Source organism: Bison bison, unplaced genomic scaffold (genome assembly GCF_000754665.1).
Source record: "Bison bison bison isolate TAMUID 2011002044 unplaced genomic scaffold, Bison_UMD1.0 scf7180017864289, whole genome shotgun sequence".
Taxonomy (NCBI): Eukaryota; Metazoa; Chordata; class Mammalia; order Artiodactyla; family Bovidae; genus Bison; species Bison bison.
Genome location: NW_011494861.1, coordinates 21,879,387 through 21,895,924, shown reverse-complemented (window position 1 = coordinate 21,895,924; position 16,538 = coordinate 21,879,387). Strand labels below are relative to the sequence as shown.

Here is a 16,538-nt window from a genome sequence, read left to right as displayed (position 1 = left end):
TTGCTGTGCTGCTCGTAGACCCCCGCGCGCGGGAGCGATCTGGGCTAGCCCGAGTCCCTGTTAGCCTGGGGAAGCCGGAAGAACCGGGCACGGGGGAGAGCAGCAGAGGGTCCGGGGACCTCCCTGCACACCCAGGGAGACCAAGGGGATAGAGGGAGCGAGGCTGAGTTAAGCGAGGGAGCTCGGGTTAGGTGAGTTGGGTGCGACTTGAGCTCGGGACTGGTGGGCCAGGCCCCCACGCCGGCGTCAAACCTGGTCCAGAAGACAGGCGGACTCATGGCCTCGTCATTCCTGCCCTCGGGGGCCACCACGGGCGACAGTGGCGGAGAGCTGAGCTCCGGGGACGACTCCGGGGATGTGGAATCCCTCCAGAGCCCCAAGATCGAGGCATCCAGGAGCCTGCCAGAGCTGTTTGAGAAGGCTGCAGAGCACCTCCAAGGCCTGGTGCAAGTGGCCAGCAGGGAGCAGCTCTTGTACCTGTATGCCAGGTACAAGCAGGTAAAGTAGCAGGGAAGGGCTGGGTGCCGGAGCGTGACCGTAAGCCTTCTCTTTCCGCCAAAAACAGATGGTGAAAGTGCTTGGTTAATGGTCAGGTATAATGAAGTTTGTGTGTGTGTGTGTGTGTTTAATCATCTAAGGATTAGCTTCGTTCTGGACAACGAAAGGACCTGTCTGCTATCCTAGGAGCAATATTTAGCTGACACTGAGAGACAGTTTTTCTGGGTCTTTCCCGACTTGTTTACTGAGGGACAGTTTTTCTGGGGCTTTCCCGACTTGTTTAGTGACCTTGCCCTTATGCCCTTCATCAGCTTCAGAACATTTACAAAATGGGTAAACAATCAGAACCAGAACTAGCTTGTAGCTCCCGAGTCTAAGGCTCTGAAATTACCTGGAGGTATGGAAATACAATAATGTCATATGGCACACCTTTTATTTATCCTCAGAGAGTAATTGGGTTGGAAAATTAGCGCTTCATCATAATCAACAATACTTGTTTAGCATATTTTATAGTAAAACACTTGGGAGTTACACCTGTGGGGGATCCAGAGAAGCAAAAACATCGTGATACTTGCCATCAAGAGATTTACAAAAGTTACCTGAGGAGTTTAGATTTAAACATGTGAACAGCTGCCAACAAGGGTTAAAAGTTGAGGAAGACTCCAGCTTTTGGAACACAGGAAGCAATGGAGTTCTGAATAATAGTCCATTTTATGCCTCTTGTTATCTGTTTCCCCTTATATTCTTTAAAAAGAAATAGTTGTGGGGGTCCCTCTGTACCATAAACTGAATATACTGACTTGAGATGAAGATTCTTTTGAAGATCGATGAATATCAGTTAAAGTGACCTGAGAGATGTAGTTGTAGGGATAAATGATATAAATTATAGTGTTCAATGAAAATTGCCCCTGAATTGGCCTCAGAATTTTTTCTCTTGCAAAAGTTCTGGGTATCTGTTTTCTCTTTGGTTATTAGTCCTGTCCTAATAACATTACAATGAGACTTTCAATTATTTCACAAGAATTTATTGAGCATTGTGTTTGGACAAGTAACATGGCTGACTGATAATTCTCTGGGCAGGATAAGACTAATTTTCTCCACATTTCCAAGAAACATTGTTTTCCTCTCTATGACATATCTTTATTGGTATTAGCATCAGCATCGTTAAATATCTGATACCAAGTCATCAGTGAACTATCATCACCTGCCAGCTGCTAAACCATTCTGTCTCAGGTGTACTTCATCCAGATAGTCTGGAAGAGGTGTGCATTCATCACCCTCTTGGCATTAGAGTGTTTAGAGATATTCTGTATCTGGAAATAAAATTCCTCATTATGAGAGAATAATTACTAGAGAACTGGAGAATAAGATTATGCTTACTTAGGGATGTTAGGACATTCAGTGTTCATCAGTCTCTTCTAAATATTTTGTTTCTATCAGAATTCTGTGGCGGTATTAAAAATAGAAGTCTTTGATAGAATAACAGAGTTGAGAGTTCAATATAATTCCTGCATAGTGGATCAAAATTTGTCGTAAAATAATTACATTTCTCATAAAATCGGCTTTTCTCATGAAATAATTTCACTTTCTATTCCAAATAACACTCTATTTTGTCAGCAGGAGAAGGCTAAAAATAAACTGAGCTGTGAACATTGTTTTCTCAGGCAGAGACCTAACCTTACCTAACATAATAGTTCTCTTAGTCTCAGATAAGCCAGTGGTTCCACTAGCATCTTTTAGTGGTTTCAAAAAGATCACAGCAGTTAACGTTCATCAGCCTGCACTGTGCCAACAAAAGGCAACTGGCTGACACCTGTGAAAACCTGAGGACAGTGAAAATTTCAAACTCCTGTTGAGGAGCCTTCAGCACTAGCACAAGTGGGGATAGTCAACACATCTTCCTACTTTAACCTGGGTACACTTGATTCACTGGCATTTACCATTGGCAACCTTGGTTGAAACAGTCTGTTTCAGGGGCCCTGAAAATATCATGTATATATCAGAGACAACAGAGTTTAGGTGATGCTCTGTTAAAGTGCTACATTTTATAACTCTGTTTCATAGCTTAGGCTTCATTATCTTATGATTTGAAATGTGTTACTAATGAGGTCCTAGAATTCTGTAGTTTTATTTATCCAGTCTTTTCTGGATCCAGAACTGTTCTTTGAATTTGGGAATACAAAAGCTTCTGTGTCAGGATACCGGCTCAGCTGCTGAACTTTTATTTTCATCTCAGATAATGGGCTAGAGGTGGCTGATCTAGGCTGATAGGGTGCTCCGCTTCATGTAATCAGCCAGGGGCTCAGTCTTTTTCTGTCTTGTAGGTTAGCCATTCTCTAGGGCAGCCGTTCTCCAACTGTGGTCTACAGACCCCCCCCTGAGAATCCCTCAGACTTCAGAGAATATAAAGTCAAAACTATTTTCATAATAATACTAAGACAATACAGGCATACCTCAGAGATACGAGTGTTTGGTTCTAGACCACTGCAATGAAGCAGATATCACAATAAAGTGAGTCACAGGAATTTTTTGGTTTCCCAATGCACATGAAAGCTGAAGTGTTCATTGCTCAGTCACATCCGACTCTTTGAGACCCCGTGGAGTGTAGCCTACAAGGCCCCTCTGTCCATGGAATTCTCCAGGCAAGAATACTGGAGTGGGGTGCCGTTTCCTTCTCCAATATAAAAGTTATGTCTACACTATACTGTAGTCTATTAAGTGTGCAGTAGCCTTATGTCTAAAAACATGTACATACCTCAGTTGAAAAATACTTTATTGCTAAAAAGTGCTAACCATCGTCTGAGCCTTCAATGACTTGTAATCTTGCTAGTGGAGGGTTTGATATACTGGGAGAATTAGCAAAATGTGACCTAGAGACATGAAGTGAGCTAATGCTATTGGGAAAATGGTTGCAATAAACTTGCTTGATACAGGGTATGCACAGACCTTCAATTTGTGAAAAATGCAGTATCTGCAAAGCACAATAAAGCAAAGTGCAATAAAACGAGGTATGTTTGTATTTGCCTTTCTTCTGTGCTGTCATGGTGGATAAAACTGCTGATGTGTTAGCGTGAATCAAGGCAGTGGCAGCAGTAGTATTTTTTAACTTTTTTTTTTAACCACTGTGTACTCTGAATTTAAGTTGGACTGTAAAGAAAGCCGAGCGCAGAAGAATTGATGCTTTTGAACTGTGGTGTTGGAGAAGACTCTTGAGAGTCCCTTAGACTGCAAGGAGATCCAGCCAGTCCATCCTAAAGGAAATCAGTCCTGAATATTCATTGGAAGGACTGATGTTGAAGCTGAAACTCCAATATTTTGGCCACCTGATGCGAAGAGCTGATTCATTTGAAAAGACCCTGATGTTGGGAAAGATAGAGGGCAGGAGGAGAAGGGGACAACAGAGGATGAGATGGTTAGATGGCATCGCTGACTCAATGGACATGAGTTTGGGTAAACTCCGGGAGTTGGTGATGGACAGGGAGGCCTGGCGTGCTGAGGTTCATGAGGTTGCAAAGAGTCGGACACGACTGAGCGACTGAACTGAACTGACTGATGAATTTACAAAGAAAAAGGCCAGTTTCACTTTAAAATGCCTTTGATAAAGCAGTAAACATTACTGATTTTATTTAATTTTAACTCTTGAATACAAGTCTTTTTAATGTTGTGTGTGATAAAATAGGGGTACACACAAAACATGTCTCCTGCATACTGAATTATTGTTGGCTGTTTTGAAGAAAAACACCTGTGTAAATTTTGAGTTGCAAGTTGAGCTACCCACTTTTCTCAACATACATAATTTTAACTTAATATAGCAACTTACAGATAAACTATGCTTATTCAAGCTTGAGTATTTGGCATACAGTTTCTTGAAAAAGAGAAGTCAGACTGTCACTTAAAGGAAAACAACTGCTGGTATTTGTTGCCAGTGACAACATTTGAGCCTTGAAGTGAAAATTAGGTTTGGAAAATCTGTACCTGCCACCTGATCTTGACAGGTTCCTAATACTAAAAAATGTTTTTGATAGATTAGTGCTAGCTTTAGTGATTGTGAACTTTTACTGTTGTGTGTGTAATGAAATAGGTCAACATTTGGAAGATCTGCACAACTCAGTGAACTATTTTCAGATGTTGCAGGGAATGAAGTTACAAATTATGTGTGGATAGAAGATGCATTCAAAGTATGCGAGTCAGACCAATGGATTTTAATGGAACAGTATAAAAAATTTGTTGATGTGGCTTCAGATTCCACATTGTGAAAGAAAGAAAAGAAAGTGAAGTTGCTCAGTCGTGTCTGATCCTTTGCGACCCCATAGACTGTAGCCTGCCAGGCCCCTCCATCCATGGGATTTTTCAGGCAAGAATACTGGAGTGGGTTGCCATTTCCTTCTCCGGGGGCTCTTCCAGACTCAGGGATTGAACCCAGGTCTCCCACATTGTGGGCAGATGCTTTACCATCTAAGCCACCAGGGAAGAATCTTTAAGAAGCTATCCTTGAAGAAACTGCTACTTGTTGAGATTTGGTGTGATATCAAAGAAGAATATCTACAATTATCTCAAAATGCTACTAAAATACTTCTGTCTTTTCTAACAGTGTATCTGTGTGAAGTTGCTTTCTTCATCTAAAATAATGTATCACAATAGACTGAATGCAGAAGTAGAATACACCTGCCTTCTATTCAGATAGTAAAGAGATTTGTAAAATGTAAAACAGTGTCACTTTTCTCACTAAATATTTTTTTGCCTTAAAATATATAGTTATTTTTTGTTATTTATTAATTTTGTTATTTATGTTAACATGTAACAAGTTTATTATTTTTAAAATTAATTCACATTTAAAAATATATTTTCATTTCTAATCTGGTAAATATTGATCAATATAATCCACATAAACAAAAACTCTTTGGGGGGCTCAGTCTCTAAGAGTGTAAAGGGGTTACAAGACCAGAAAGTTTTAGAACTGCTGCAGTAAGATCTTTCCATGATCAGTTCTAGCCTAGGCAGAGGGAAAGGGAAGAACAAGTCCCTCTTACTTTTTAAGGAAGATATTTATATCATTTTTACACACATCCAGTTCCCTGGACCTGGGCGGAAGTTGCATAGTCACATAAAATGTTCAGCTCAATGATCTTGTGTCTAGCTGAGACTTCTGTCACTGTGGGAGAAATGAAGGATAGGCATTGGCATTTATTTCTGCCACTGGCTGTTGTCTGGATGAAAAAACACAAAGTAATTGCTATTTTTATGATACCTAATAGTTTATCTCATTTCATATTTCTAACAGTCCAGTCGTTCAAGTGATTTTAGAGATGCCAGAATGGAAGCCTGGATTCTATATAGCATACGAAACCGAGTGATGTCTAGTAGAGGAGTATTGGACTTTGATGTCAGTCCTGGAGTCAAGTCTTGACTCCTGATTCAAGATTTATAAATGTGTGAGCAGTGACAATCCTCCTCAGCTTCTCTGTACTCATTTATAGAATGAGTACGTAACGACAAGCCTAACAGGATTGTTGTGTGGCTCCTTTGACTTAATGTGAAGCTTTTGGTTTATGGTGATTGTCTAAGAAATGCAGCTCCTGCTCTTTCATCCTTTCTTCTCCCTGTCCCTTCCTCACTGGACTGCCCCTGTGTCACTGTACATTTTAATAATGACCAGAGAGCCATGCGATTAATTACTAAGCAAATAATAGAGATGACAGTTATTAGGAAATCAGAGCTGAATGAGATCATTATAGACTGAAAGGGTTCCTTAGAATCTGAACCTTGAGTGGTACTGACAGGAGCATTTTGAAAAGTGGAGGGAAGAAGGTGAGGGCTTTTCAGTTGAGGGAAATAACATGAGAAAAATAGAATAAAAATGAAAATCCTTAAGGCAGTTGAGTAGACCAGTCTGGTTAATGAGTGGACTATCAGTTTGATTTTAGCAAAATGCATGTGTTAGTATTAGGAGGTAGTGGGAAGGTCCCAGAGAAGTAGGTAGGGTTCAGATTGTGGTATTTAGCTTTAGGGAGATAGTGGGTAGGTATTGTGTTGAACACATGCCTAATGTATACATTCCATATGCAACAAACTTTTTTTTTTTTTTTTTACTGCCTTCAGTTAGACACTATGCTATGTGCAATGGGTGGGTTAAGAATAGTTTGAGAGACTTTATTCTTGTAGAAAGATGAGACTACACAAACCTCGCTAACACAAGGGAAATGTGAAAAGTGCCATCACAGAGAGAGAGAAAGTGTTGTGAGAGTTCATCAGAAAGGGAGATTACTTGTGCCAGGGGGAATCAAGGTGTGCAGTAAAGTCTAACTTGTGTGAATTTCATTTATGCTTATTCATAATGCAAATAATCACTGTGTAGTTTAACTACAAGTGTTTGAGGATTAAAAATAAGTATTGACCATGAACAAGAGAAGATTATTGTGGAATAGATAGAATTTATAGAATTTGTTGTTGAGAGCCTTGAAATTTTTTCATGGCTTTTAGCATCTAAATTTATACTGACTAGCTTCATAAACTTGAAAATAGTGTGTTTTATTCTGGAGTTTGAGAGAGAAAAAATGTGGATAGTGTTGAGAATCAGCATCAACAGACTGTATGATGAATTCTGATAAACTGTACTTTAAAGCTTGTTTATTGCATATTTTAAAATTCTTCTACATTGTAAGTGGTAGCATGATTACAAAATCTATAATTTGTTTTATATATATACACACAATTTGTCTAATTTAGGAATGTAACTGTTTATCATTCATTTTTTAAATGTGTTATACTGCTAGTTAATGGTTGTTTTATGCAATAAGCCAAAGCAGCCTCCATTTAAAGTTTATTTTTTTGGTTTGCTTTTGCAAAGTATGTTACATTTTATTATTTTATATAGTTGTAGATATTTTCTAACCTATAGTTACAAAGTATACATAATAGATTTAAAAATTAAAAGTTTCTCAGGCAGTTTTTTGAAAAATAAGTTCTTGGTTTTATCTCTGCCCACCCCCTTCATTTAGGTCAAAGTTGGAAATTGCAATACACCTAAACCAAGCTTCTTTGACTTTGAAGGAAAGCAAAAATGGTAAGAAATTCTTGGGATCTAATGTGGTTGTTGTAAAGGGTTTAGGTGTTTAGGAATTAGAAAGTAGTGAGCAGATTAAAGAATTATTTTTATATTAATCTCTTTCTGCTGTAGGCAGTGCTAATGACAGGCAGTTGGGAGAGAGATTAAAAGAAGCCGATTTTAGATAAGTCTCCTAAAGGATTCTTATGCTTTGATGTTGGTATATAAGTAGTTCATACATTCCTCACATATGAATCACTTCTTAGAGAGTGACTGTAAGAGCTGTTGCTTGAAATTTTCCTTCCTTATCATACAGCCCCTAATGGGTCACCACTTCTCTCTGGAGGGATCTTGGAAGAAGTTCTGGAGGATGGGAAGGGAGAAGAGCAGGGTAAATCCCCATATTTTACTCTTTTTTTCCTTCCCCAGTTTTTTCTCCTCATCTCTAATGCTCTTCCGTTCCTTGCCTACCATGGTAAAGAAGTACTTCTAATAACCTCTTGAGCACAGGGAGAAAGAAAAATAGATACTGAGCCTGCTTCTTTCCTGAATCCATAGAAAGACTATGCCCTCCTAGAATTTTTTTGTTTTTAATTATAATTCAGAGATTACATCCTGTCATATGAGGCCTTATATCCTCCTACCTTAAGTGAAAAGAGAGAAATCATATACAATAGGGAAACTTACAGAAGAAAGGACTTTGGAGCATCCGCCTGAAATTAAAAGTAGAGAAGGAAAGGTTTAAAAAGAAAAGGTGAAATATGGTTGTAGAGAGAAGAACTACAACTGGTTTCTCACATTCTTTCTAGAGCAGTGCTCCTCAAAATGTGGTTCCCTGAACAAGTTGCCTGTCTGGGAACTGTTTGTCACCCAGCTGTGAGGAAATGTAGAGCTTGAACGTGAAATGCAAATCCATAATGTCATTAAGCACAATTGTTTAGTTCAGCTGACTTCTTTTGTATAGAGCATTCTCAGTGAAGGAAGCTGTGCTTTGATTTTCTTTCTGGCTCAAGCTTCCTATGCTGATGACAACAAATAGTTCTCTGCTGCTGCTAAGCCGCTTCAGTCATGTCCGACTCTGTGCGACCCCATAGACGGCAGCCCACCAGGCTCCCCCGTCCCTGGGATTCTCCAGGCAAGAACACTGGCATGGATTGCCATTTCCTTCTCTAATGCATGAAAGTGAAAAGTGAAAGTGAAGTCACTCAGTCGTGTCTGACTCTTAGTGACCCCATGGACTGCAGCCTACCAGGCTCCTCCATCCATGGGATTTTCCAGGCAAGAGTACTGGAGTAGGGTGCCATTGCCTTCTCCGATAGTTCTCTGACTGGCATTTTATTACTGTTATAAGACTACCTGATGCATATTTTGTGCATTTTTTAATTTATGAATTATAAGTTCACCATTACTTTCTCCCCTGTGTTTTCCTATTTTTTTCATTGTTTTTAGTAGTTTTTAAAAGTTTAGACTTTACAGTTATAATAATTCAAGAATCATCAATAGATGAATAAGGCAAGAATCATCAATAGATGCTAAAACCATTAGATGAAAAACAACTTGGGAACAACATTCACACAATCTGAGTTCACACAATAAGAGTTTAATTATTAATTACAAAGAGAAAACCTGGAGACACTGCTTGTACTAAATCCTGACTCTTATCACTAAGGATGGGACGAACTGCTGTCATGTGCCCCTGATGTGATGAATTGTAAATGACATTTCACCTATATGTTGCGCTTGCCAAATATTTCACCTGATTCTAATCATGATTAATCATTTTTGGCAAGAAAACTCTCTAGGTGAGGAAACAATCAGACAAATGCAAATTGAAAGATATTTTAAAAAACACCTGGTTCGAACTGTTAAAAAAATATCAGTATCATGGAAGACAAAAAGACTAAACATACTTGAAACTCAGTGTTATGTGTGAGTCTTGATTGGCTCCTCATCTGGAAAAAGAAAGCTATAAAGAATATTTTGGGGAAATCTAAATACAGTTCATATACATTTGTTTGCTGCTGCTGCTAGGTCGCTTCAGTCGTGTCTGACTCTGTGTGACCCCATAGACGGCAGCCCACCAGGCTCCCCCGTCCCTGGGATTCTTCAGGCAAGAACACTGGAGTGGGTTTCCATTTCCTTCTCCAATGCATGAAAGTGAAAAGTGGAAGTGAAGTCGCTCAGTCGTGTCTGACTCTTAGCGACCCCATGGACTGCAGCCTACCAGGCTCCTCTGTCCATGGGATTTTCCAGGCAAGAGTACTGGAGTGGGGTGCCATCGCCTTCTCCGTACATTTGTTTAATAGTATTAAATAATGAAATTTCTTTACTTTGAAGAATGTATATTTGGGGTAAAGTGTTACAATGTATACAAGTAAATTTCAAGAGATTAAAAATAAATTTAGGTAACCTCAGAAAGATGTTCTGTCCGTGATAAGAGCAGGAAGGTAACGGGAAAACTCTGAGTTACCTTTTACAGTGGATCAGTGACTGTACCTCCCACTTGGAGGTAGAAAGAATTGGCAGGAAAAGCCAAGAAGGAGGGCTGGTCTAGCAGCTGGCAGAAAAGAAGAAAAGGAAAGTGCAGAAGGGGGCTCAGGACTGAAATATTGCTCTTGGTTACTGAACTGCAGGAAGTCCCTGCCTTCTCATTAATTAGTACTCTCGTCTGTCTTCGCTGCCCCCTCACTTTTGAAGTCCCTGCCCAAGGCCTCAGGATCTACTACTGGCAGCTTAGAGATGAGATAACAGCAGGAGGGGAAGGTGTATTTCTCACATCTTAAAATAAGAAGTTTAAAAAAAAAAAAAAAAGTTTGAAGCATTTCCCACAGAATATTGTTTTATGTGATGAATAGTGAACACATTATTCAAATGCCATAAACACAGTTAATTCATTAGATGGGAACTACTCCTATTGTCTGTAGACCGTGTGTTCTCAGCAGGGGTGAAATTTGGGTTTGAGGGAGTTTTAAAATCTTAGATATTACAATAGTTTATGTCTTCTTAAATTCGACAAATATGCAATATATATTTTAAAATTTCATGGGAAGGGTGATTAGAGGGAAAAGTGTCTAAAAGGGCTCCTTAGGTGGGCTGATAAGGTCTGTATTGCTATGGACCAATGTAAAGGCAAAAAGAGAAGGCTGTGCGTCTGTGGCTTATTACATCTTGTGACCATTAAAACGTGTGCCTTTTTCTTAATAATAACAAGAAATATACTGTTTGTGTTTCTTACATAATTAATGATAGACCATTTTGGATATTACTACAGGGAAGCATGGAAAGCTCTTGGTGATTCAAGCCCCAGCCAAGCAATGCAGGAATATATTGCTGTAGTTAAAAAATTAGATCCAAGTTGGAATCCTCAGGTAAGACTTAATGATTATAAATAACACTTTGCAAAAAAACACCATCTTTCTCTCAAATAAATGTTAAAACTAAGCTGTAGGCTTAAGTAACATCCTTTGAGTTTTATTTTCTCAAATAGAAAGATTATAAAGTTATTGTAGTATTTATCTATCTAAAAATACTATTGCTTATATGTTCATATAGCCAGCTACTGATACTGAGAACTCTGAATTGTGGAGAATTTTTAAAAGCATAATTGTAAATCATGCAAAAGCTCAGTTCATTTTAGAATTTGAAAGAGTTTAACTTGTGATCATATTATTGAGAAATGATAGGATTCTCTTCTTTTTTTTTCTTTTTTTGTGAACACCTTCTATGCAAGTGCAAAATGCTTATCGATAGGGGTAAAATGTGAATGACACACCTTCTGCTATTATGTACTGTAAGGTACATTATAAGGCTTCCCTGATAGCTCAGCTGGTAAAGAATCTGCCTGCAATACGGGAGACCTGGGTTTGATCCCTGGGTCGGGAACATCCCCCGGAGAAGGGAATGGCTACCCACTCCAGTATTCTGGCCTGAAGAATTCCATGGACTGTATAGGCCATGGGGTCGCAAAGAGCTGGACACGACTGAGCGACTTTCACTTTCACAAGGTATATTATAGAAGATAAAACATATGAAAAATAGAGTAATAGTATAAAATAATGAGGTGAGTGCTAAGGTATCCAGTGGAAGAAGAGATTACTTTGGACTTTGGGGGCACTTGTTTCATTATTAGATATTTATTACCAGTATGAAGGATGGAATCAGCGATAGAATCTTAAAATGTCAGAATTATAAGGAACCTTAAAGATGTAAATATTATGACATATAAAAATATATCTTAATTATGAGTTCAAAGTGGGAAAGATAACCAACTTAGAATATCTCTAATGATATGACTACTATAAAACATCATCTGTGTACAGATATATACCATAAAGGTTGTAAAAGGACTTAAAAATCTGAAATTCAGTGGTAAGAACAAGTGCCTCTCTGAACTGAACTCAGCCTGAATACAGATGGCACAATATTAAAAAAAACAAAAACAAGACTTGAATTTGCATGCCTTTAAGTGAGTCCTTACTCTTCAGGTCCAGCCACTGTGGTCTCAGTTCTTCTCTATTGACTTATACTTGACTGTTTCTGATTGCCTGGCTTTATGTAGGCATTTGAGTTTATAACTTTTGATAAATGACAGAATTTATGGCTTCTTATCTTCAAAGCCTTAATTACTAAGTAAAATTCCATTAACCTTGACTATTACAGATGCCTGCACAGTCCATGTAGTTAAGGTAGTTCTTCCTTATGGAAACGAGACATTAAGGATGTTTTAAAAAATATATATATCTTACCTACTTAATTTATGAAACTCGAGTAAACCAAACAGAACCAAACAGAACAGATACATACTTTTCAAGTAAAAATGGTTCTTTAATACATGATTCTAAAAATATGTTAACATCATAATCTAGTTGTAAAGAGAAATTTTATATTTCCTTTACATTTTAATTTTTAGTTTAAACACTCTGAGCTGGTACCTTTGACTCATAGCTTTTAACCCCACATGTTTTTGATTGGTATGGGGCCGGACCCTAATCTCAATCTCAAGAGGTTTGATATTTAGTTCATTTTGTTTTAGGTTAAAAGAATCATTTTCTTTTAGGTTAAAAGAATCATTTTCTTTTGATATTTGCTTCTAAAGATGATGAAATAATAACAACTGTCATGCTGAATGTGTTCTTTGCATATATTGCCCTTTGAAATCTTCTTAAGAATTTTAAGACTACTTGCCAAGATTAGCCAGCTAATAAATGATATTGCTGGGATTTGGACCTATGCCTGTATAAGTCCAGATCCCCACTCTTTACCACTCTGCTCTCTGTCCCATAGCTGACATTATGTGTATTAGAAAAAAGCATGTGGGGAGGGAGTGATGGGGGAGTGGATGAATTGGGAGATTGGGATTGACATACAACACTGCTCCTGCTGCTGCTAAGTCACTTCAGTCATGTCCAACTCTGTGCGACCCCATAGACGGCAGCCCACCAGGCTCCCCCATCCCTGGGATTCTCCAGGCAAGAACACTGGAGTGGGTTGCCATTTCCTTCTCCAGTGCGTGAAAGTGAAGTCGCTCAGTCATGTCCAGCTCTTCACAACCCCATGGACTGCAGCCTGCCAGGCTCCTCCGTCCATGGGATTTTCCAGGCAAGAGTACTGGAGTGGGGTGCCATTGCCTTCTCCGACATACAACAATACTTTGTATGAAATAGATAATTAAGGGGAACCTACTTTATAGCACAGGGAACTCTACTTGGTGCTCTGTGGTAACCTAAATGGGAAGAAAATCCCCAAAAGAGGATATACGTGTGGCTGATTCACTTTGCTGTACAGCAGAGACTGTATAAAGCAACTATAGTAGTATAAAGCAACTATACTCCCAAAAACACCCAAAACCTCACGAGAGATCCTGAGCTAGAACCATCTTGCTAAACTTCTTACGTAGGCATTTGAGTTTATAACTTTTGATAAGTAACAGAATTTATGATTTCGTACCTTAAATACCTTATCCATCGCCTCCCATATTGATCATGTTTTTTTGTGTGTGTCTATGGTGAGAACACTTGAAATCTACTCTCTAAGCAAATTTCACGTATAGAATACATTGTTATTAATTAGTGTGTTTATTGGTAACTAATAATAGTACAATGATGTCTTGATATAACTTTTTTAAGGTTTTAAGAGCACAAGGAACTCTTAGATGGCATTTGTCTAGTTATGCCAGTTGTTTCTCTTGTTTTATCATTTTCTGTCTACATGTACATACATATAAATAGGTTTCCTCTGAATTATTTTATTATTTTTGAACCATTTTAGAGAAGTTATAGACATCATGCCCTTTTACTGCTTAATACTTCAATACATTGCTGCTGCTACTGCTGCTACTTCTGCTAAGTCGCTTCAGTCGTGTCCGACTCTATGCGACATTACTATACTGCCATTATCAAAATTGGTTATTGGTTTTTTTTTTTTGGTGTCAAGAGTTCCTATAAGGCATGCATATGTGTGTGTATGTAGATGTATGTGTACATATGTGTTAAGATAAAAATTATAAATGTATATTTAAGGTATACAACATGATTTATGTGTATATACATAGTGAAATGATTACTATAGTTGAACTAACTAATATATCATCTCTCATAGTCACCTTTTCTCTCTGTGTGTATGAGAAGAGCACCTGATATTTGCTCTCTTAGCATATCTCCAATATTCAATACAGTATTAATAACTGTAGTCATTATGCCTGTAGCGGACTTATGCATCCTACAGAACTGCAACTTTGTACCCTTTGACCAGTATCTCCCCATTTTCCCTAGCCAGGGGTAAACACCATTCTATTTTCTGCGTCTATGAATTTGACTTTTTCATTTTTTAGACTCTACCTATAAAGTGAGATCATGTAATATTTGTCTTTCTCTGTCTGGCTTATTTTTCTTAGCATGATGTCCTCCCAGTTCATCTGTATTGTCATAAATGGCAGGATTTCCTTTTTTCTCATGGCTAAATAATGTTCTGTTGTTTGTGTGTATATACACACACAACACGTCTTGTTTATACGTTCGTCCATACATGGACACTCAGGTCTTTCCATATTTTGGCTATTGTGAATAATGCTCAATAAACAATGAGAGACCAGATGTCTGAGGTTCTGATTTCATTTCCTTTATATGTATACCCCGAGGTCAGATTCCTGGATCATATGGGAGTTCTATTTTTAATTTTTTGAAGAACCCATAATGTTTCCTTCATGGCTATACCAATTTACATTCCTACTGACAAGTAACAATGATTCTCTTTTCTCAAAATCAGGAATTTTAACATTCATTCAATATTATTGTCAAATTCATAGTCCATATTCCAGTTTATCATATATCTAAAATGTCTTTCATAGTTATTTTAAAAAATTCTGATCAATCGTCCAATCCAGGATCATGCATTGCATCTAGCTGCCATGTCTCTTTAGTCTCCTTTAATCTGCAGTGGTTTCTCAGCCTTTCCTTCTTGACTGTCATGTCTTTGAAGAGTATAGGCCAGTTAGTTTGTAGACTGGCTCTCAATTTGGGTTTGTCTGATGTTTCCTCGTGATTAGATTTGGATCATTACATTTTTGGAAGGAATACCACAGAATTGTGTCCTTCTCTGTGTATTATACCAGAAGATACATGATGTCTGTTTGTCCCCAAATCGGTTATATTAACTTTAATCACTTGCTTTCTCCACTATAACATTTCTCCCTGCCCCCTTTGAAATTAATGAGTAATTTGTGGGGTGATACTCTAAGACTGTAAATATCCTCTTCCTAATCAGATTTCACCCACTAGTTTTAATATCCATTAACGGTATTCTAACTCCATCATTCCTTCTGCATTTATTATTTGGCATGCCACTGTGAGGATGGGCTTTCCCTTCTCCCCTATTTACTTATTTACTCATTTCCAAAAACTGTGAAAGGATTCTGCCCTACTTACAAGCTAATAAGATAGCCTATTACTGTTTCTTACATACTGGCAGAGTTACAAGACTCCTGGGTCCGAGCCAAAGGACTGTATTATTCCTGGCATGGCAAACAACATGAGCTTTGTTGGATTTGCTTCACATTCTTGTGTCCCCTAAATCCCACAGGGATGACACAGGTGGGCCTAGATGGATTCCTGCATACAGTGGGTTGTGCCATAGGGAAGGAGCACCGAGCTTTGGGGACTCATCACTTTCATAGCAGGGAGCAGCAAACCTGCTATTTTTCAGGGGTGTGGAAGAAATTACCTCATCCCTGATGGTGGCTTACTGTACACACAACCCTGAGAAATGGCCAAGATAGAAGTAGTCAGAGCCTGGCATACTGAACATGAAATGTGCTCAGGGCCCCTGGTTGATTGCCTCACCCATTATAGTCAAGAATATATTCATAGATTTGTATTTTATTCAGTAGTAATATCAATTACCATCGTTTGGCCACTGAAAGCCATTCAAGATGGCTCCCATGTCCTTTTGATATGTCCCCATCATTCTTTGAACACTTTTCTTTCTGACGTGTTTCAGGCTGTATTAGTCTCCTAGGGTTGCCATAGCAAAGTACCACAAACTAGTAGTTTGTAGTTTAAAACAGCAGAAACTCTCTCACAGTACAGGAGGCCTGAAATGACGGTGTTAGCAGAGCCATGCTCTCTTTGAAAGCTTCAGGGAAGAGTCCTTCCTTGCCTCTACCAGTACTTCTGGTGGTCTCAGAGAGTCCTTAGTTTGTGGCAGGATAGCTCCAGTTTCTATCTCTGCTCACATGGCCTTTTCCCCCTGTGTCTCTATCCAGATTGCCCTTACTTTCTCTTATTTAGACAACTTGTCATTGGATTTAGGGCTCGCCTTAAACCTCATCTTAACTTTTACCCCTAGCTTTATTGAGATGTAACTGACGTATTTTATAAATTTAAGGTACACACACTGGAGAAGGCAATGGCACCCCACTCCAGTACTCTTGCCTGGAAAACCCCATGGATGGAGGAGCCTGGTAGGCTGCAGTCCGTGGGGTCGCTAAGAGTCAGACATG

At 38.7% G+C, this 16,538-nt stretch overlaps 1 protein-coding gene across 6 annotated transcripts in view; it reads left to right on the top strand.

Moving 5' to 3' along the window:
* Nucleotides 1-16,538, top strand: part of ACBD6 (acyl-CoA binding domain containing 6) — a 203,772-nt gene continuing 187,234 nt past the window's right edge. For all 6 annotated transcript variants that reach the window (XM_010850170.1, XM_010850166.1, XM_010850168.1 and 3 more), the window contains exons 1-3: nucleotides 1-498; nucleotides 7,497-7,561; nucleotides 10,815-10,911. In XM_010850170.1, coding sequence (XP_010848472.1) covers nucleotides 277-498; nucleotides 7,497-7,561; nucleotides 10,815-10,911 — 384 coding nt within the window. In that variant the 5' untranslated portion in view covers nucleotides 1-276. The remainder of the gene's footprint in view (nucleotides 499-7,496; nucleotides 7,562-10,814; nucleotides 10,912-16,538) is intronic.